At 37.1% G+C, this 20,441-nt stretch overlaps 5 protein-coding genes across 6 annotated transcripts; 3 read left to right on the forward strand and 2 right to left on the reverse strand.

Annotated features, from left to right (window-relative positions):
- Positions 1-30: 30 nt before the first annotated feature.
- Positions 31-2,420, reverse strand: LOC131774445 (glucose-6-phosphatase 3). Its single transcript, XM_059090464.2, has 3 exons — positions 2,189-2,420; positions 1,502-1,602; positions 31-1,180 (listed from the first exon to the last, which is right to left on the reverse strand). Exons 1-3 carry the CDS (start codon positions 2,404-2,406, stop codon positions 447-449), a joined length of 1,053 nt encoding a protein of 350 aa, XP_058946447.2. The 5' UTR covers positions 2,407-2,420; the 3' UTR covers positions 31-446.
- Positions 2,421-2,463: 43 nt separating this feature from the next.
- On the forward strand, positions 2,464-6,751 carry LOC131775042 (dnaJ homolog subfamily C member 17). 2 transcript variants are annotated; one of them, XM_059091151.2, is made up of 9 exons: positions 2,464-2,536; positions 2,699-2,768; positions 2,948-3,094; positions 4,486-4,562; positions 4,654-4,785; positions 5,025-5,102; positions 5,231-5,311; positions 5,428-5,621; positions 5,832-6,751. In XM_059091151.2, exons 1-9 carry the CDS (start codon positions 2,474-2,476, stop codon positions 5,890-5,892), a joined length of 903 nt encoding a protein of 300 aa, XP_058947134.2. In that variant the 5' UTR covers positions 2,464-2,473; the 3' UTR covers positions 5,893-6,751. The 2 variants fall into 2 exon arrangements, with proteins under 2 accessions (XP_058947134.2, XP_058947128.1); XM_059091145.2 differs by having other exon boundaries at positions 5,428-5,583.
- On the reverse strand, positions 6,628-8,460 carry LOC131775058 (GTP cyclohydrolase 1 feedback regulatory protein-like). Its single transcript, XM_059091157.2, has 4 exons — positions 8,329-8,460; positions 8,099-8,193; positions 7,506-7,664; positions 6,628-6,765 (listed from the first exon to the last, which is right to left on the reverse strand). Exons 1-4 carry the CDS (start codon positions 8,362-8,364, stop codon positions 6,762-6,764), a joined length of 294 nt encoding a protein of 97 aa, XP_058947140.1. The 5' UTR covers positions 8,365-8,460; the 3' UTR covers positions 6,628-6,761.
- A 36-nt stretch (positions 8,461-8,496) lies between these two features.
- LOC131775500 (regulator of microtubule dynamics protein 3-like) lies at positions 8,497-13,247 on the forward strand. The gene is made up of 10 exons (XM_059091618.2): positions 8,497-8,869; positions 9,755-9,869; positions 9,976-10,087; positions 10,391-10,451; positions 10,582-10,657; positions 10,844-10,921; positions 11,012-11,110; positions 11,510-11,563; positions 11,783-11,863; positions 12,159-13,247. Exons 1-10 carry the CDS (start codon positions 8,511-8,513, stop codon positions 12,204-12,206), a joined length of 1,083 nt encoding a protein of 360 aa, XP_058947601.2. The 5' UTR covers positions 8,497-8,510; the 3' UTR covers positions 12,207-13,247.
- Positions 13,248-17,023: 3,776 nt separating this feature from the next.
- Positions 17,024-20,410, forward strand: LOC131774523 (uncharacterized). The gene is made up of 2 exons (XM_059090575.2): positions 17,024-19,082; positions 19,344-20,410. Exon 1 carries the CDS (start codon positions 17,979-17,981, stop codon positions 19,047-19,049), a length of 1,071 nt encoding a protein of 356 aa, XP_058946558.2. The 5' UTR covers positions 17,024-17,978; the 3' UTR covers positions 19,050-19,082; positions 19,344-20,410.
- Positions 20,411-20,441: the final 31 nt, after the last annotated feature.

Genomic DNA, 20,441 nt, shown 5'->3' on the forward strand with positions numbered 1-20,441 from the left:
ACCTGGATGTCACGCAGTACTTATTACAATATAAAGCATTCTGATTTTATCCATTTATTTATTCATCTCTTCATTCATTAAATGTATCATAAATTATTTCCATTTCCATGCATTGCCTCTTTTGCATTACAAAAAAATTAAAAAGGAACACTTTCTTTGTAAAGGCCACTTTCATCCGTGGCATGATTTATATATTTCTATTCTTAACATTCACGTAAATTAGCTTTACTGCCATCGACAACAGGTTCAAAACCAAATTGTCACTCAAAAGTACATGTAACACCAGGAACTGAAGGAGGCTAATCTGGACATGCGTAAAAATAGTTAAAAATAGTTAAACCCATCCTTATGAACTAAGTCATGTAATATCAATATGATTATAATTATAAATAAATGCATCAATCAAATACACGTACAACTCTTCAAAATTCACTTTTTTAAAACACTCACAGTAATACTATGCTTGGAACAATTAAAATTACAACAACCGAAATAAGAGAGTAACGGATGAACCCGGCAGAATAAAACAGCGTAGGATGTGATTTAGGTAAAGATATCACTTCCAATAACTGTAATACAAAAAGTGACAATGGAATTTTTAGACTTCCTGTCAGTAATGTTGTTTGAAATCCTCTCCAGTTATTTTCCCTTGTTTTAAGAATCAATCTTATCACAGTGAAAGCAATTCCTAATCCTAAAGTTGCTCCAGAATCACGAACTAGTGCATAAAATGGTGTAGTATCCAGATGGATGTACGATGCCTTTATACACCACTTCTTGGCTTTCATTACCGAAATTGAAGGATCATATACAAGGAATGAAAGGATAACATGTGACACTAAGGTTATTGCCACCAAGGCTAAGGAAAAAGCTGCACAATAAGAAAAAGAATAGGCAACTTTTAGTAATTTAGAAATGTTCTTTCTTACAAAAAATGCTAGTATCACACCAATTACTGTGCCCTGTACCACTTGATGAGGAAAATGTGTTGCTAAGAATATTCTTGAGACTGACACAAGAGAGACAACAGTTAAAAACAAACTCCAAACTGTCATGGTTGTAAAATATCTCAACAACAGATGTGTTTGAAGTAAGATTGTTTCCTTGAGTGAGCTCATCACATGCAATGCTAATATGCATAGCACAGCTGAGGTGACCATAGCATGACCAGATGGTGACCCTGTTGAAATGAGAGAGAGTAACAACAAAATTATCTACCGTGCAAAAGATACATGACTTGTTGATGTTACTCTAGTTTATATACCAGTTAACAAACTGCCTGGCTGATAGGTATGTTTAGATTGAAAAACTTGGGGATGTTGGAGAATTCTTGAGAGTTAGAAAACCTATTTATTGCAAGTTTGTGGATCAGTCCCAAAATAAACTTGACCAACCAATAACACGATGCGAAATTTTAAAGAAGGTTAGTGAGCTGATATTTCAAAAGCATCTTTGTACTTTTAAGTAAAGAGGTGGTATATGGTCTAATTCCTTTACTTGCCTGGTCCTGTTTCACAAGTCAATTCAAACTGCTGAAGTGTCACATTCCTCCATTGTTCTGACTCATGTACCCACCAGTATGGCCTGTCACCTCTCAGAATCCTAACAGACACAGTGATTCATCTTAGCAAACAATTTATGATGGTGCATGTAGAATAAGATAACTTGTGACATCCTAATCACTTAATGTGATTGTCAGAATGAAGGCAGTCCTGAATTGGAAATGGACTGTTGTCATCTGGCAGGATTCTCATTAGAGGTGGGGACCTGGACACCAGCACCAGGACACTTAAGCAGCAGTAGCAGGAAAACTGAAGCTTCTCATGGGACTTAAGGGAGTTAATTTCAGCCAAGGGTATAACTTTCTGTCCCCATATTTATACAACCACACCCTTGCATTTAATAATGAGATAAATTATTATCATCATAATAATGAGATGAAGTCACTAATGGTAACAGCCAATGATTTGATGACATTTCCACCTGAGCTGAGACTTGTTATGAGACTCTTGCGAGTCTGATGCATGGAAAGTGATTGCTTAGTTTTGAATAAGGTTATTGGTGGTATGCTTTTTACAATTGTGATTGGTTCTTTCTTGAAAAGATACCATGCAAGGAAGTTTTTCACAGCTTTCAGTTAAATTGCTTAACATACAAGATAATAGCACACGAGCCATTTCCTTCTTACCATTTCATAATTAAGTTGAGCCATTCAGACAGAACAGCCGTCCATAACACACTCACTCCTAGCTTGTGGTTCAAGTGAAAAGCCACTGGAAAATAGATCAGAAAGGAGTTTCTAGGATCACCAACTTTTGAAAGGAAGAGCATCTCTTTTTGCCAATCGGCGCAAGAATTTTGTAAATAAATGATAAAATTGATCCCCGAGTCATTAACTACATCCATTTTAACCTGCACGTTATATTACGACTGTGTGAAGAGGACGTGAGAGGTCTGGGTCACAATTTTCAACATGGCGGACAAATTGACTTATTATGAAATTCTTGGAGTTAGCAAAGAAAGCAGCTTAAAAGAGGTAAAAACTTATATGATTAAAATTTTACTGAACGAATTGAATATAACTTATCAAGGGGGATTTTTTAAAGTTTTTACTGCGCTAACTTATCTTGTTGTACAACTCAACTGCATTGCAAATTGATGCCGCTCACAGAAACTTTATTTTTGCTTTGCTTTGCAGATTGCTAAAGCTTATAGGAAAAAGGCACTGAAATGTCATCCTGATAAGAATCCTGATAACCCACAAGCCCGTAAGGATGCAATTTATGTTAACGCATAATATAGAAATATAGACTTTCGTGCAAATGTTGAAGTACTGGTCATGCAGTGATCATTTTTGATCAAAGTGAAGTGAGTATTTCTTCAGAAAGAAGTGTAAGTATAGGTTTTATTCGTACTTATACCTGTAGATCTATATTTCACTTTTTAGTTGAATTATTTCATGAGCTCTCAAAGGCATTGGAGGTACTCAGTGATCCAAAGGCAAAAGCTGCTTATGATGCTGTACTGAAGGCTAAAGAACAAGCAAGGTTACGAACACAGGCTTTGGATGCAAAGAGAAAAAAATTTAAACAAGGTAGGATAAGAGTCCTTTGAATAATAAGCCGTGTGTCAAAAAAAAACAATGGTTGTTAGTTGTTGCAACTAACAACTACTGGTTGTTAAGTGGAACAAGCAAATAAAATGCAAGCATGCTATGCATGCAAGAGTTATTTTTGGGGGTGGGTGGAGTGATTGAAACATTGTAAGTGATGTCTCCATTTTTACAAAAGGAAAGAAGAGTATTAAAGTGGAAAAGAACAAAAATGTTGAATTAACTCACGCACAGTTATTTTGTGGTAGATTGTGTGTGTTGTGGGAATAACTGTTACCAAAAATAAACTGTATTGGTGCCACAGATACCTTTTAGTACAAAATGCAGACTGCAGACTGGATACAAAATGTAGACTAGGTACAAAATGTAGACTGCAGACTGCAGAGTTGGTATAAAATGCAGACTGAGAATCTAAGGAGTTTTTTTGTCTAGTATGTGATAACATGTCACCTTACAACTTACGGAGCGTCACGCAATCGCTTTTCCATGATCAGCTTTCATGATTATTTGCACTATTGTGGAATATTCCTCACCTGTTTCTCAATCAAAATCAATCTTAATAATTTCAAGCCTTCATATAGTCTTCTCACTTTGCGCGCAAGTTGGTTAGTGTGATGTCTATACAGATTTTACCAGCGTAATAAAAGCAGATGTTGATGTAGATTTTAATGAGATGTCACCATTGAATATTTAACACGCATAATATTCGAGAAAAAATTGACAGCTTTGCATGTGGTCTGTATTATCATCTTTTTAAACGGTTTGTGTTTATTTCGTTGACAAAAATGTGGACCGAGACCAAAATTGTTCCTTCAACTTGATATATTTTCAACATTAGTAGATCACATGGTAAAATACATGTTAAAAACACAGAAAAGCCAACATTTCTCATTCTAAAGGATGATTCCATTTTACGAACCACTCTCTCTGAATCCCTCATTACTTTGTTGAAATTTGAACACCTCTCAAACTAAAGAACAAAACCGATGCTCTAATTGGTGCGAGATAATACCCTAATGTGGCTATTGGATTGGAGTGAGATACATATCTCAAATGATCTGATTGGTGCAGGTAACATACCACTCTCTATACACTAATATAGAGTTTTTTTTTTATAACTAAAAAATGATGACACCTATATCATAGAATAATCCAATTCCCTGATAACCTGTTCTGCTTCCCTTCCCCAAAAAATTATAGAGAAGCTGTTTAGAGAAGTTGGGACTTAACGGTAATGCTTTTTTTCAGATCATGTCAATGTTTTCTCTGGCAGTTAGCAGGAAAATGTGTTTTCTATAATGGTTATCAGCTGATATCAAGGGGAGTATGACAAAATGCGTTGTACAAAGTAAAATTTGAGAGTTTTATTGCAGATCTTGAAGCAAGGGAGGATGCAGCCAAAACAGAAAAGGAAAGTGATGAAATAGCTGCAAAGAATTTGGAAGCTGAAGTGAGTTTCTTTATTGTCATTTCATGGTCTTTTATCTTAAGCAAACTTTTAATCAAACACAAATTGTTTCATTTTTATATCTGCTGTTCAGATTAATAGGTTGAGAGAGGAAGGATCAAAGCTTTTAAAGGAACAACAAGAACTTCTCAGAGACCAGTTAAAGAAAGAAGTTGAATGTGATAAAGATAGTAAAATCTACCAAGATGTCACTCCGAAATTAAAGGTTAATGATGTAGGGATAACTACACATAATTTATGATAAACATACCGTAATCTTCAGTTTGTGGTAGAATATGTTTGTCAGTTAAGAAAACCACTTTAAGCTCAGAGAAGTCCAGCAATAACAACAAGTCTAAGATCTAGTGCCACAATATGAGGCAGAAAAACAAAAACAAATATTTACCTACCATAAATGCACATAAACTGTATCAAATAGCATCTGTACTTTGTTTACCTGCCCAGGTGAGGTGGAAAAGCAAGAAATCTGATTTAACAAATGGTGGATACACACAAGAAATGATCAGGTCACTCTTTGAAAAGGTACTGTACTTACTTTGAAAGTTGTTCAAGACAGTAGATGTTTAAGGAATTACTGTTAATGTACTTGCATTTATTTTGGATGAAAGAACACTGGGTTAATTTAATTGTTCCATATATTGGTTTTGTAGTATGGTGAAGTGAGTTATGTGATTGTATCTTCCAATAAAAAGGGAAGTGCTGTGGCAGAGTTCACATCAATGGCTAGTGCAGTGAGTATTGTAAACTGGTTTTTGAGAATGATATTCTTTGTAAGTTTTTATTTGAATTTGCAATGTGAGTGACCTAATAATAGTGATATGGTAAGTAGATTCTTGAATTACCTTAGAAACTTGCAGTAGAGAATGAGCATGGTATCCCAGACAACCCTCTACAAATCTCCTGGTTGGATGGAGAGCCATCTTCAAATGATGCAAGTTCAGAAACTGACCCAGGGGTTTCAAAATCAACAAGAGATGTTGGTGAAGCTACAGATAAATACATGGTGAGAGTTGACTTGTCTTTATGGAAACTATCTTTCAGGTAGGGTTTTTGCAGTCATAAATGGTCATAATGATTTGTACTTGTCTCCAAGACATGCCTCTCTTGCTTAAAACCTTGCTACTGAAAGTTACTTATATACACTGTTTGGCTGAGGTAAGGAGGGAAGGAGGGGTGGGGGTCTTGATATTCACCCTTGATTGACTAACTTCTCAGTTAGGCTTAGATATACTACGTCACTGATTACTGCAGGTTTCTGAGGAATTTTATCAGTCAGATGGCAACATATCAGAAAGAGATTACGAAAGTGTAGTGTTGATGAAACTTCGCCAGTTTGAGGAAAGGAAACGATTGATCAGAGAAATGGAAGAGGAGGAAAAGCGCTGACAACCAAGTGAAGGATCAGTTGGTAATTCAAGACAGGGCTTCCCCTTGCAGGAAGTTCTTGAAAGCCGGTTCCAGCTTCTTGATAAATAGCTGTATAAGCTAAAAGCCATGAGGCCATGATTTCATTTTCAGCCTTATGCTATATGTGGCACAGTAATCAGCGTCATGGTAAGCGTAACTTGAACAAATGAAGAAACATTGAACAGAAATTTAGAACACCGTAAATCTTCTTTTCTTCATGTCTGAGTCACATTAAACTTAAAAATCCTTTGCACTGAAAGTAGCTGGAATCAAACTCTTGAAAAATGGTGCTACGTGAAAATGTATAAGAGTAGTCAAAAGGAAGAAGATATTTTAAAATAGTAAATAATTCTGAAGACTACATATGAATTTTTATTTTATTAACAATTGATTAGGTGCCACTATATTTTCCTTTTTTTCCTTGGCTGCATGGCTGTAATGGGAACAAGTTATACATTTCCTCTTAAAGTTGTGCAACAGATGACCAACACTGAGTAACATTCCACCTTAAAAAGTTCTTTGAGTAGGTTTACAGTATTAAATATACTAATAAATAATAGGAGAAACATTTCTTTTTTTAAGTTCTTGTCATCAAAAGAACCTCTAACAATATTTCCTGTGTTTCATGGTTTCATGGGACTGACATTTTACAGTGAAAAATAATTAAGATCAGCTATTAATCATTCATTAACTGCTTGTACAGAACTTCAGTCATTGTGTAATATGTATAGTCTCGCACTCCATTAAACAGTTATGCATTGGAAGACAGGTATTTTATCTGGTGAAAAAAGAAAAAGAAAAAAAGAGAAATATTATGCTTGTTAAACAATGGGTAAAATGCTATAGATAATTCACACTGGTGGCTATACTTTGCAGAATGCAAAAAAACGATTGTCAACATTATGTTACATTTCCAGTGCAGCTTTAATTACCAAAAGACAATGCCAACTAGACATGCAAACCAGACATATGCTTGTTTGGAATTCAGCAATCTGCATTGAGTGTTCTGCAGATTAGGGATTACCCCAGCCCAAAGGAATTGATCATTCACTGTTACATTGTGAATCAAATGAGAAACAATGTCAGTTGTCTGTACAGGAAACATAACACATTTCAACAAGACACTGTGTGTACTCATATGCTGGGAATGGTAAAATCAAAGCATAGTCTTCATACTATTTCCACACTTGTTACACATAAAGAACATGTGAAAAGACTTTGAAGAGCAAATGGAAAATCTTATCCCTCTAATGCAATACTTTTCAATTAGTTCTGAAAGCCTCCAAGTAAAAAACATGTACTCGTGCTTCTGCTGTGAAGCCTTAACAGTGATTTGTGACTGAGAATGAACAGACCCAAAAGTTTAAAATCAGCTATCCTGAAGAGCACCTGATCAATGACAATTTGTCTTTGCTGGGATGCATGGGCAATACTTGTAAGAAATTACTAGTTCTTAGCTGGTTCATTACTGCAAACAACATTTAAGCTGAACCTATTTTATCAGTTAGTTACATATACCTGTCAGCTTTTCCTTTGTCCACAATCTCACGGTTGTCGTCCTTGTAGAGTGTCCAGACTAATGTTTGACCAACACCTGTTGCTGCTATTACTTTGTATCCTCTACCTTCCAGTCTGTTAAGGACTGCACGAGGTGGATCAGTGCTGATGTACTCCTTACTGAACATGTGAGCATAAAACACTTTTTTTGTGACATTAAGCAGTATGATTACTATATCGTCTAAGTGAAAACGGATGGGGGAAGCAGGGCCCGTGGGAATCTATCAAATTTTGAAGCGTGCTGTCTTTCCTTTCACGTCCACTTCCGGTGACTGCTGCCTCCCACCCTCAATGACGAAATCATTGCAGAGTAATAATAAAACAAACGCTCCCATATCTTTGTATTTCTTTCCTGTGTCATGCCAAAAATACAGCTACAACCTCTGGACCTTTCTTCTTCTATCTCCTGTATCTTACCTAGCGCGTACTTTCCAAGATTCTCGTTCCCTGTTCCCCTCCAATTTAACATTCAACTTTGACATAAATCGACATTTGTCTCCCTACCATCCCCCACACAGTTATATGTGATCAAAACATTCACAAAAAATACTCACAAGTTGTTACCAAAAGTGTGCACCAGCTCGGCCCCCAAATACTCCATCAATTCTCTGTCGGAAAATTCGTCCCCACAGGTTGTGGGCCCACTTGCCTAAATGATGTCAAACACGGTCACAATCTGTGATTACCAATACAGGCTAATTGGGGTAATGCACGAAACTACTCAGAGACGCTTTTAACTAGAATAACAGTAATTGAGTAGAAGGATTATCAAAGAAGCTCTTACCAGCCTTATCTGACAACTTATCAGGATATAAGGCATAATGATTGCCTTTTAAGGTCCTAAACACGCCACAAAGTTAGCGGAAAGTTCTGTATGAAGCGACAAACGCCTGATGAAAGGAGATGTTTTGTTTGGAGCCCGCGATTTAGGAGTGATTTCAGCGGAAATGTCTAAAGGAAACTAAGATGGCGTCTTTGCAGTCATTTGATAATTTCGGGTTCTTTTCATCTTGTGGACGTAATATTCTTGTGGGAATCTCCATTGGCTTGGGAATTGGGATAGGAATAGGTGCTGGAATGGCTGCTTCAAGGAAATGGCTTGCTGTGAGAAAGGAAGAACAAAATATTGTCGTTCAGCTCACTGAGTTGAGGGACGAAATAAGAGAACTTCGTTGTACAGTGGTTAGACTTGAAGTAACCCTCACTGAAGGGAAAAATAAACGAAATGTACCACTGAAGAATGAACCATCTCGAGTGACTGTACAAAGTGATGAGGAGACGGAAGACGAATTTTTTGAAATGTCCGGGGAAGAACTTTCCTCCAGGTACAGTGTAAATATGTTTTTATCTCTCTGACTGGTAAAGCGACTTACAATTCGAGCGAACTTTAGAGAGGAGGTGATAGGTGACAATTTTTATAGCCCTACAATAGCTGTGAAACAAAACGACAAATAGGAATGCAGATCATATTTTGACAACGTTGTGTCTCAAAATATGAATTGTTGGGCTTTGTAACATAAGCCAGGCTATATTAAAGTTCAAGTTCAAACATAAGCCAGGCTGTTTACCCATGAAAAACGGATTACACATATATGCTAGTTTAGTTGCTTGAAACTGCTAGCCTTTACCTGTAAAACAAACTCTGTGGTCTATTCATGGGGCGAGTGGCCCATACTGCCAGAGCTTGTCCTAGCAATCAAGACTGACTTGCCACTCACCCCTGGATGGGATTCTGGTTCTTCACAGGTTTAACCTCCCCCCCCTTGCACATCAGGATTTCAACAAGTTTCCCAAACTATTCACTGGGTTAATATGAAATGTGGGAATAGAGTGTCTTTCCCAAGAACATAACACAATTGCTGGACCTTCTCAGGGCTAAAATCTGGACCTTTTGATCCATACTCCAGTTTGCAAACCTTCTAGATAGCACTTCTTCAAAATCAATGGGAGGCTGATCCATCGCAGATTACCTCCCTATGCATTGTCAGACTTTCCTGACAGTGTGGTGGTACCCATTTATACTCCTGGGTGGAGAGAGGTGCTGTTAGAATTAAGTGTTTTGCCTAAAAACACACATTAAGATCTAAACCAAGATTTTTTGACCCAGAGTCTAGAGTCGAGAGTTCAGTGGGCTAATTTTCCTGCCACCACCTCTCTCTCCCCAACACATTTGATTTAACTGATATTTCATTTTGTGGCATTACATCTAGTGCTTTGGACTTTGACCATCTTAAAGCTATCATCGATGAAGTAGACCAGCTACACTCCAATAATGAGACTGCAGCCAAGCAAAAAATTCATGGACTTCTACATGAGTGTTTACAGGTCAGGGGTGTAAATTGAATGTTTATTACAAAATCAGATACTTCATTAGATAATAAATATTTTTAGTAGACTGATATAATTTTGTAACCATGATTCACTTGTACAGAAACATGAACACTGTGAAGTTAGCTGGAGATATGCAAGATCTTGCTACGATATTGCAACAATGAAAGGAAAAAGTGGAGATGCTGATGGGAAAAAAGACATGTTATTTGAAGGTATAGCCACTACCTATATGCTTGCCATTTGATTATTAAAGTCAGCAAATCATGAGAGGGCAGCTTCCTGAAAAGTGTTCTTAAGAAAACGCGGCACTACCTTCTGATTGGTGTTCAGTACCTGACCAGTATCTTTTAATCAGTTGCCTCTGAATTGCATTTCAACCACTTATGATTCAGTTTCTTTTCAGATGGTAATACTCTGTAAAATTTACCTAAAAGTAATTGTTTTGGTGCTTCCATGAAGCTTTGTTGTAATCATATACATTTGATACCTTAATCTGACAAACTGAAAATTTGAAGGCATTGCAGAGGCAAAGAAAGCAATTCAAATGGACAAAAAAAATCCAAATGCTCACAAATGGTAAGTAACTGATTAAAACATAATTGCTCCTTAATATCTGGATTTTCATGTCTATGTGAAGAACACAGTGTCTTGTAAGTTGCACATACTTACCACACCCAATATTGTATTTCTAATTTTTTTTCTATAGGTATGCAATAATTCTTGGAAGCACAACAGAATATAAAAGTTTACAAGATCAGATTTTGCTGGGCTATGAATACAAGGTAGAGGAAAAAAATAATTAAATTAGTTTTAAAGTATTTGAACTTTGCACAGATCTGAATGCACTCACATTATCTAACCTTTAATTTAATGGTCAAATTGTTTACAAACCTTTTTTTCTCGTCTTGTGTAGCAATTTTTGAAGGACATTGACTCCAGTGATATGAGATGACTGTGTTATTTTGTAGGAACATATTCAAGAAGCTATGAAACTCAACAGGGATGATCCTGCTAACTATCATCTATTTGGAAGATGGTGTTTTGAGGTAACTTTGCAACTTAAAATTGAATTTTTTTCTGATTTTTTTCTCATTCAAGATCTGTCTGAGCTTTAATAAAACTGAATTCTATTTCAGATTTCTATGTTGTCTTGGTGGCAGAGGAAAGCTGCCTCAGCATTTGTAGCTGAACCTCCGTCATCATCTATTGACGAGGCTCTTCAAAACTTTCTTAAGGTCAGCCTTTGAAACAGGAACTCATACTAAACTTTGCTTGAAGAATATTAACTTAAATTAAAATAGGTTTTAATTTTAGAAGATTAGAAACCATTAGTAGAGGAGTTTATTCCAGTTTTCTGTGCATAAAGTGACCAGGAGTCTTGTTACTCCTCCTTATTAGGAGAGTGGAGAGTGGCACTGAGAAAGTAAAGTTTTTTAAGTTTCTTACTCGTACACAGTCAACGCAGATGACCTGGCCTTGGCTGGAAACTAGACATTTTGAATTGGGGTCAAGCATACTGAATATTTGGCATTTTCCTATGTATTACTTTTATTATTACCAAAGAATAACTAGAGATTTTTTTGTTTAATTTTACATGACTCTCTTTTATTATCTAACTGATTGCCTTTTTTCAGGCTGAAGATCTCCAGCCGGGATTTTGGCTGACAAATTCGTTTTGGATCGGAAAGGTAATAAATTAGAAGCTAATAAAAGCTGTGTTCTTATCTGTCATCTTAAGTTCACGTTAATTGATCTTCGTGAAGAGAAAAAAGAAACATTGTTACACATTTCTTAAGACCTGTACTTGGGATCTCAAATGGTTCGAGCAACTTTCTACGCAAAGAATCCATTTCTACATAGAATACATTCGAATATTCCAAAGCATTTTACAAGTTTTTCCTTCATAGTGTTACAAACAAAATGGAGATGTACCAAAGGCGAAAGAATGGTTGAAGAAAGCTCTCTCGCTTCCAGTCTCCAGTGATGACGTAAGTAGAATAGAACAACGACTCTTTGTTACTTTCTGCTTTTCTTATCATTTAACAAAAAACCGCACTACTGTCGTTGTTTCCACAATTGAAAGAGAAGCCAAGTAAGAATTTCTACTTTGGAATTCATTGAAGCCAGAACTCAAGAAAAAAAACTTTAGACTCGTGAATATTTTAAGTGTTATTCTAAAATTCCTTTTCTACGAATTCTACGATGATGGATGCTTTCATTGAACCAAACAAACGATCACGTTTGACTTTCTGAAAATTTTTTTTCTCATTGCCGAAAATTTAGGACAAAGAATCAAGCGAACAAGCTCAGAAACTGCTTGAGTCCTTATAACGAAAGGTGTCTTCGACTGCGGCATCTGCTATCCCTTGATAGGTCAATGTGACATGTCGGTAAAATCGTTCTTTTTTTTTGAGAGCAAAAGTTGCAAGCTCTCTCTATTTTTGATACGGTTTATTTTTTATTTTTATTTGATATTCTGTTTTAAGAGCAAAAGGAAAATTTATAAATGCTAATTTTCCGTAGATTATATGTATGAACTGATAGTAAGCAACGTCATTTGTATTCTGATAGAATATTCTGTCTTTAAAAGACAGTGAGAGCATTATTAATTTCCTTTAATTAAATCACAGAGTTGATCTCTGAGAGAAATAAATGAATCGGACGATACTGAGTTTGTAGCTGTGTTATTTAACCCGGCGTAACAGCCTCATCAAACAGCTGAAGAACTAAGAAGCTACTCTATAAGTACCAAAGAGAATACTCGAAAACTTGAATTTTCAATCTTTTGTTTAATTTGTTAATATTTGCAACTTTTTCCGCAACACAATGCTGTGATGACTGAACTTTGAAGATTGCTGAACAAATATTCGCACCTAACAAAAAGAAAGCTTTTAACGCTTTTCTTCCTTATTGAATCTTAAACAGCAGAGATAGCTACCCCAGTTTCCCTTAATCTCCCCATTGTGTCTTAGCGCCGCATTTAACAGCGCAATGCACTTAGCTAATGCTTTAATAGTGTCTATTATAGCCCTCTTTTTGATTGCTGTCCTACGTTATTGGTTAAAACTCTTAACTTTGAACAAAATCAGGCGGCCAGAATTGAGTACAACAGCCCCTCCAGCAATAAAGCTTAAATTACTTTTGTTTATCTGAAGACTTCCTCTTTTGTCCAATTTCTTCGAACCTATTTGCACAACATTTTAGTTTAAGAGATTTATGTAAAGGCTTCTTTGAAGTCTTGACAGGCCAAGCTAAAGTTCTTATTTCGAATACGTCGATTATGAATCCGAACTAAATATTTAATAGTGAATCTCAAATAAACTAGCTTGGCGCGAAGTGGAAGACGAAGGAAACAGAGAGCTTGCAAGATTTAATGAACGTTTTCATGTTTGTGTACTTTTTTCTTTGCGGCAGTAATAAGCTGATATTGAAAAGATAAATAATGTTCTTAGTTTATTGGATGCTTGTTTTAACGGATTTTCTTTTCTATGTTTAACATCTACGTCCACTTCAAAAATGTTTTTATTAGTGTTAAGAAGTACCTTATCATTAGAGTCGCCAGTTTTGATCGAATAAATGTACTTAAGAAAGGTAATATTCGCTTAAAGCGTTTCCAACGGTTGTCACTCCTCTCCTTCATGAATAGAATTTTGAAAATTCAATAACTACGCAGCTGAAATAACACAGAAAAATACGTATCAATCATTTCCTTGTAAATAACATTTTGGTGAAGCAGAAGTTTAATTTTTTGAGAGAGTTTTTGTACTTTTGAATTGAGTCTCTTTTTATTTTTCAAATATTTCACTGTTAATTCTAGTGACCTGAAATTGGCTTCCCTTATGATGGAATAATTTCCGTATTTACCTCAGTTTGATAAATATTTCATTTTCCGTGTCTTAGCAACGTGAATTCGCTGCGGGTATACATAACTTGATTTCAACGAAGAAGAAATTTGGGTAGCACTAACTGTTCAGATTCTCCTCCAGAGCTTTCTTTATCTTTGGGCTTTTCTTTCCCAGTTCTTTCTTGCTGCCTGTTTTGATGCTCGTTAGAAGTGTGCTTGCCATGTTTATTATATCCCTTCCGCAACTTATTTTCCTCTTCACTCTCTTTGTGCCTTATTCGATGCTTTTTTGGTCCAGCTATAGACTGCTTTCGCCATGTCGCCTCACGTTTCGCTTGTGGCTCCAAAATCTGATGCAGTAATTTCCTTTTCCTAACCTCTATCTCCCACAGGGACTTGCTAAGCCGATTTCTTTCAGTACACAGCTTCCTAGAGTACGCCATTCGAATGTCTTCCAAGTTTCGATCGAGCACTAAATTCAACTGACGCTGTCGTTCGTAATAACCTCGAACATGTTCGAGTTGTTTTGAAGGATTGCTCCACAGAATAGCAGGAAGAAAGCTGTCTTCCTCTGAAATTGGTGCGTACATGTCTTATTCCATTTCCTCGGCGCCTTATCCCTTATTAATCCGTGACATCCAGATTATTAAACATCCTCTAAGTTGCAGTTCCGCGAGTCGAGTTTACATAAGCTTGTTGAGCGCCGCAGCTGTCGGTGCTTGTGAACTGACTCCCGCCGTTGGTGTATTAAAAGCTTTGACAGCTATAAACACAAAAAGACTGACGGTGCTAAAGACAGTTTGCTTACGTCACTCAAACGGTTGCTGTCATTGAGCGACCACTGAGCGTTTTAGTGCGAAAATAAATCCTTGATCGTAAATTTAGCTGTGGATTAACTTTAGCAGAGGTGCAAATTATGTAAAACCATGAAAAATCCACAGCTGTCTCAAATTTCCGTCACTCGGTGAAAAGTCGGTGTTTTCGTTTGTCTTCTCGATCGCCCAACATTTTGTCTTTTAACAAATAATTAATTTAAAAGTTAAGAACTCACTCTACAGCGAATATATTTATAGATAGGAAAAATTATAAGTTAGAGTTTGCTTCTTATATAAATATTGGCCTCTTTTTTAAAATTCGTCGCACTTTTTCTCATTTTCGCACTTTCGTGTGATTTGCCTCTTATCGGTGGCCAAGGAGCCGTTTGCAGGCCTTGTTTTTAGCTTTTTCTCGCCAATTAATATTTCATAGCACTTAGTAAATTTATGAAGCCTTCTTTTTCGTTGATAATTTGCAAAACAAATGTAGTATTTAGACGATTGTTAGTTGTAAAAATGTCAGTGTAGAACCTGTGAGCAGGCTATCATCCGCCATTATCATTAGCGCTGCAGCACGATCGTTTCCTCGCCTGCGAGTAACTTTCAGGCTTTGAGCAAAGTAAGCCGACAAGGGCCGGGTCTGGCATTGATAAGCAGGTCCAAGACCACTTAGACACCTCTCCCCGGCTATCGTTTCCCTGAGGCCTCAAACTTACAAAGTAATTGAGGGCGAAGAAGACTCGTAACGCGGAGGCGCCAATGATGAAGCCCTGCACAGGCTACTCAGTGTCTTTCTTTTTCTGTCAGAAGATGGTAAAACAATCTAAATGAGAGATTTCATTCTTTTCTGTTCTTGGCATTCGTTGGTTTTCTTACCCTTTTTTATTTTAATGTCCACATAATTAATTATAAATTGCCCACGGTGACAGCTGCTTCCTATTGAACGCCAAATAAGGGAATCTAGAGGATTACAAATTGAAGAGAGTGAAAAAGTTCCTTTTCGCGGCTGATTGTTTTGCTTTGTGTAAAAATTTCTCATGTTGTGGGAAATTGATGTTTGTTTCAAAACAACCGTTTTGATAGACGCGCCGTAGTCAAGCGCACAACGCAACAGTTTTATCTTCCCTTGACGAATGAAACCGGCTGTCCGCGGTAGGGGGCAAGTAGAGCGCGAATCCAGTCTGAAGAGACTAGCAGCTAAACTCCAACGACGATTTATTAATTTATAGACTGAAAAACAAGTGAAATTACTACCCCAAACTTCTCTCCCCAGACTAGATGGGGACGGCTTACGCTGCGTTAAAATTCATCCAAACTATTTCGCAGTCTTTTGTAGCCTTCCCAAAAGGCAAAAAGGATGTTTCTATTTCCTGATTCCTCTAATAGAGAACTGGAGATGAAACATGACGGTGGAAAAAGCGAGAGAACCAATATCTTTCCCCCAGTTTTCACTGACATGGTCTCTTTAAGCTTCATTTTTCTTCTTTTTGTTGATTCGTTAGGCTGCTTTTATTGTATTTTTGTTTTGTTTTGTTTAGTTTATTTCCCTTTTCAGGTGGTTTAACAAGAAAGCTTTCTCGTTATCCAGTAGCTCTCCTCAAAGCTACCTGAACTCAGTTATCAGACTGTATCTTTTTGTCATTACCTCATACCCCACTCCAGATTACGTAACTTGTAAGAGCATATTTTCCCTTTTTGCTGCAAAATGTTTCTTACTCAGAGCTAAGCACTGAAAAAATGAGCTCCGTGATCGATAGACCAAGTTGTGTATGTTTAAAGGTGGAACAGGGTAGACTTTGAACATTGACCATCCGAGAAAACGAATCCATTTAGTTGGAGAAATTTCTAAACGATTATGTATTGACGTGCCACGTTCATTATAATATTATTAAATATGAACTGGCCGGCTCGATCAGAAACGATAAGTGGAATGTGTCTGATCTTCTTTGGCATCACGTGGACTTCACATTCGTTTATATGTTACATATGTGTTTTGATAGCGGCATGGAATTCGTTGTGGGAAATCCTTGGATGCTGAGGACGCACGTGCTGCGTTTATTCCGTGTTGCTAGGTGCTTTTCAATCTAATAATCTCTTTGAAGGACTTAAACTACCTAAAGGTTTTTCTCTTCAGACTCTCCGGTAGTTTTTTTTTTTTTTGATAATTGAAAGAATCCCGCTGGAACTCGAGTGTTCCTCTTACATAATTGCCAAAAATTCTTCTCGCGCCTATTTTCGAAGAGTCTTTTAATAATTGTTCTCTAGCTTCCGAAGCGAATTATGAGAGAAATTATGTGTTTGGACGTCGAGTTTTAAGAATTCATTACTTTTGTATACTTCCATACAACAGGATTAAGCGAACAATGTGCTCTGACGCAAATGCGATAGCCCCCCTTACATGGGGTGCCAAAATGGATAATTGAGCGTTTGGAAATCCACTAGGGATCCGCAAAGCTAATTTAGATTCACTTAACATAGATTCAAAGTATAGAGCATGAATGGGTTCACGACTTTCATATTAAGATTATAGGTCTTCACGTAAACGACCACGACAAGAAAACATTGTGTGCGATTAAAGCAATTTGCAGTTTGTTAAAAGACGACTGATGTGCGAACTTGCCTTTCAGCCACTACTGAACTATTTGTATGTGTAAACAGAGAAACAAAGACTTATCTTAAAATGTGTACATTGCTTTAGGCTGAATTGAAATGCCTAATTACTTGCTTTCTTTCTGCCCGCTTGGAAACTCATAAATAGATTAATTCCAGCTGAAAATAGATCTTTAGAAGAGTTTGAAAATCTTGTGCTATAGTTGTCTTACCAGTTTCTTCAAAACAAAGAAAAAATTGAACGAAGTTTTCTTTTCTTCAAAGTAAACATACAGTAGTTAATTAGTTTGCATTCAGAATTGATCTTATCCAAAGTAGAAATGAATATTTATGATTCATTTGTTTATTGTTTCGGACCAATCGCAGCTTTTCTAAGAGCGGTATTTGTTAGCTGCAGACACAAAGGCAGAAAACATTCAAAGACATGGAAAATTACTAAATGATGGCGCTAAACTTTTAGCGAATTTATTGAAGTAGATTCTTGTTAAGGTTACCAAAACGAGTGTTCCTTTCGTGGAGCTGTTGTGTTTGTCATCCTGTCACTGTGGTTTGGTTTGGTAACTAAAGTTTTGAAGGATTAAAAGGATCCTTGCATGTACCACACAGCAAAACACGAAGGAAGCGACGAGAAACTTCATCGAGTTATCTGAATGATTAGACAACATTTAAGGACAACTTCGAGTTTTGATGCAAGTTCAAGAATACATCTGAATTTCTTTTGCAAGGGTGCTGATCGATCTCTAGATATCTCATGTGCCGATAATAGTTGTTTGTCTTCATAAATTTACGAAATCACGGAGTAATTTTGGAATTGTATGCATAATAGATTTCACCATGACTACATCGAAGGACAGCAAACCGGAGAGTCCAAGGCTTGATGACTTCTCAGAAAATATTAATCGAGCAAAGCAAGAAATGGTTTTGCGTTTTGTCAAAGATCAAGAGGCTCTTCAAACTTCGCAAGTGGATTTGAAAATCGTTGACGATGAAATCTTAGACTTAATAGATTCAGCGCTTGTTGTCAAGGGATCTGGGGAGGAAAGCAAACTAACAGTCTCAGACGAAAGTCCAAAGCTTGATAAATCTAGCCATCGACCCGTGTCTAGAGAAGTATCTTCCTTAAATTCGGACGTCGATAACTTGAGTAATCTTCCAGAGGCCGTCATTGTGCCTCGGCCACCGTCAGGTCGCCCCCGCACACGAAGTACAAGCAGTCGGAAAAGATCGGTATCGAGCTTACGACGACAATATTCGGTGGATTCTTTTTACTCTGGTAAGGACGTTTCATCAAAAGAAGATACAAATGAGCCTAGCAGCTCGCGTGATTTTATGCTGCATAGCTCCACGGAAAGAACAGAGTTAAATTCCTCTCCTACCAGTGAAGAGGGAGCTAGTTCAGGAGGTAACTTGAACGCATCGTGGCCTCAGCAGTGTCTCTCTAGAAAACTGTTCGTCCCGTTTCGAGATCATTCGGTTTACGCCACTAAAGAAACTCCGTATCACTACAATGCTCCTTTGGAAAACTTTTCCGGAATCGATAATCACCCGGAAGCTTTCCGACCTCGATCGAGTCAAACTTTTCAACGTGTGCGGCCAGCAGAGATCATTTCCGCCAGAATATCATCGGCCAGCGAATGTGAGCGGATCAGTTGTGACCCGTCCTCACTTGCAAACCCTCTATCTTACGCTAAAAATGTACGTAAAGGCTCAAGACGAAGGACTTACATCAATTTCGGCAGACTGGACGCTCAATTAGCGTTTGATGGGCCATTGGAGCTGGAACCAGTGCACCCGTCTGAGTTACCGCTTTACAGAAGTAACTCGGCGGCGTCCTCCACAGCGCCCTACACCATGGTACACGTCCCTCCCATTGGACGAGAAGGGCCTGCTCCTTCCAGCAGCTAAAGTGGATCAAGTGAAACACACGCTGTCTAGCAGGTGAGGCCAGAAAAAAAATACGAACTCCCCTCTGTTCAATTTAAACAATATCTCCTTGTCGAAGTAAACTGAATTTAACAATATATTCACCACATAGTAATTCGCTCTGCGTTGTTTCACAATACTTAAATATTATTTGAATATCCACTTAAGCCCCAGAGCTATTTTTGTTGTTGTTTGTTTCTTGAGGTTCGAGTGACTCACAGCCATTAGTTCTGTACCCTCTTTTGTATTTATGTTATTTCTCTTTTTTCTTCTTAGGAGTTTTGATGCTTGGAGACGTTGCCTCCATTTTACATGCAAAACTCTGCTTATCAGTATCGCAATACAGATACTGTGATGAGAGAATTCATGATGCTCGTCAGTAAATGACACGAGTCTTCTCGAAGAAGAAGGCTTTCTTGAATTTTAACTTAACTGTCTTTACTTCTTATGGAACAATGTGATCTTTGTGCATCATTTTGTTCATGCGTATTTATTTTGAATCACGTAAATGACAATTTCACTCTTTCTAAAAAAGTCAAAACTTTGAGGAAAGCGAATTCACCACACATATAATTTTCCTTTCCTTTTTTTTTGAAAGCTGATATATTGTTTTAACGTCATAGACCAAAGAACTGTTTTAGAGTTGTAAATAGCTCAGTTAAGATCACATTAATTTGCCTATTATCAAGGTGTGGCTACCTCTAAAGAACTTGTAGAAATATGTACAACTCTTCCCGTCCAAAGCTCCTTTTTAACGAAAATGTCATCCCGAGGAAATTTCGACAGGCATTTGAAATTTTGTACTGATAACCAGCATGTAAGTGAATGATATTTGTAAGAACTGATATTGATATTTATAACTTACAAATCTGTGAGATTAAAAAAATTGGACGGAAACTCTGCCCTGGCTAAATTTATGCTCCATTCCTTTGTTAGTATTACTCATCAAAGAAGCCAAAGAAACAATTAGCTTCTTGTGTTTTAAAGTGTTTTTCTCTCAAAGTCGTCATACTCACCGTCATTATAAAGAAGTCTGTCATGTCTGCCCCAGACTACCTGGTACAATTTCGAAGAAAGCCTTCCCCGCAATTTGCGTTTTCGATCGAACTTCAAGTATTGTTTACGCACGGATTTATTTCGGTGTAGTTGGGACGAGTTATCTGAACTGTAATGATGGATGCTTTTTTAGCAGACGGTACTTGCGGCGCTGCATGCAAAGGAAGGAAATCATTAAAACAGATCTAAGATTCCATATTAGGGAAGAATAATCAGCAAATCAAACTTGACCGTTCTAACTACAGAAACTTGTGGAGAAAAAACTTAAACTATGACTTTGCGTTACACAACAATTGATGTTTACATCAGTATAAGTCA

Source organism: Pocillopora verrucosa, chromosome 7, assembly GCF_036669915.1.
Source record: "Pocillopora verrucosa isolate sample1 chromosome 7, ASM3666991v2, whole genome shotgun sequence".
In the NCBI taxonomy this organism is placed as follows: domain Eukaryota; kingdom Metazoa; phylum Cnidaria; class Anthozoa; order Scleractinia; family Pocilloporidae; genus Pocillopora; species Pocillopora verrucosa.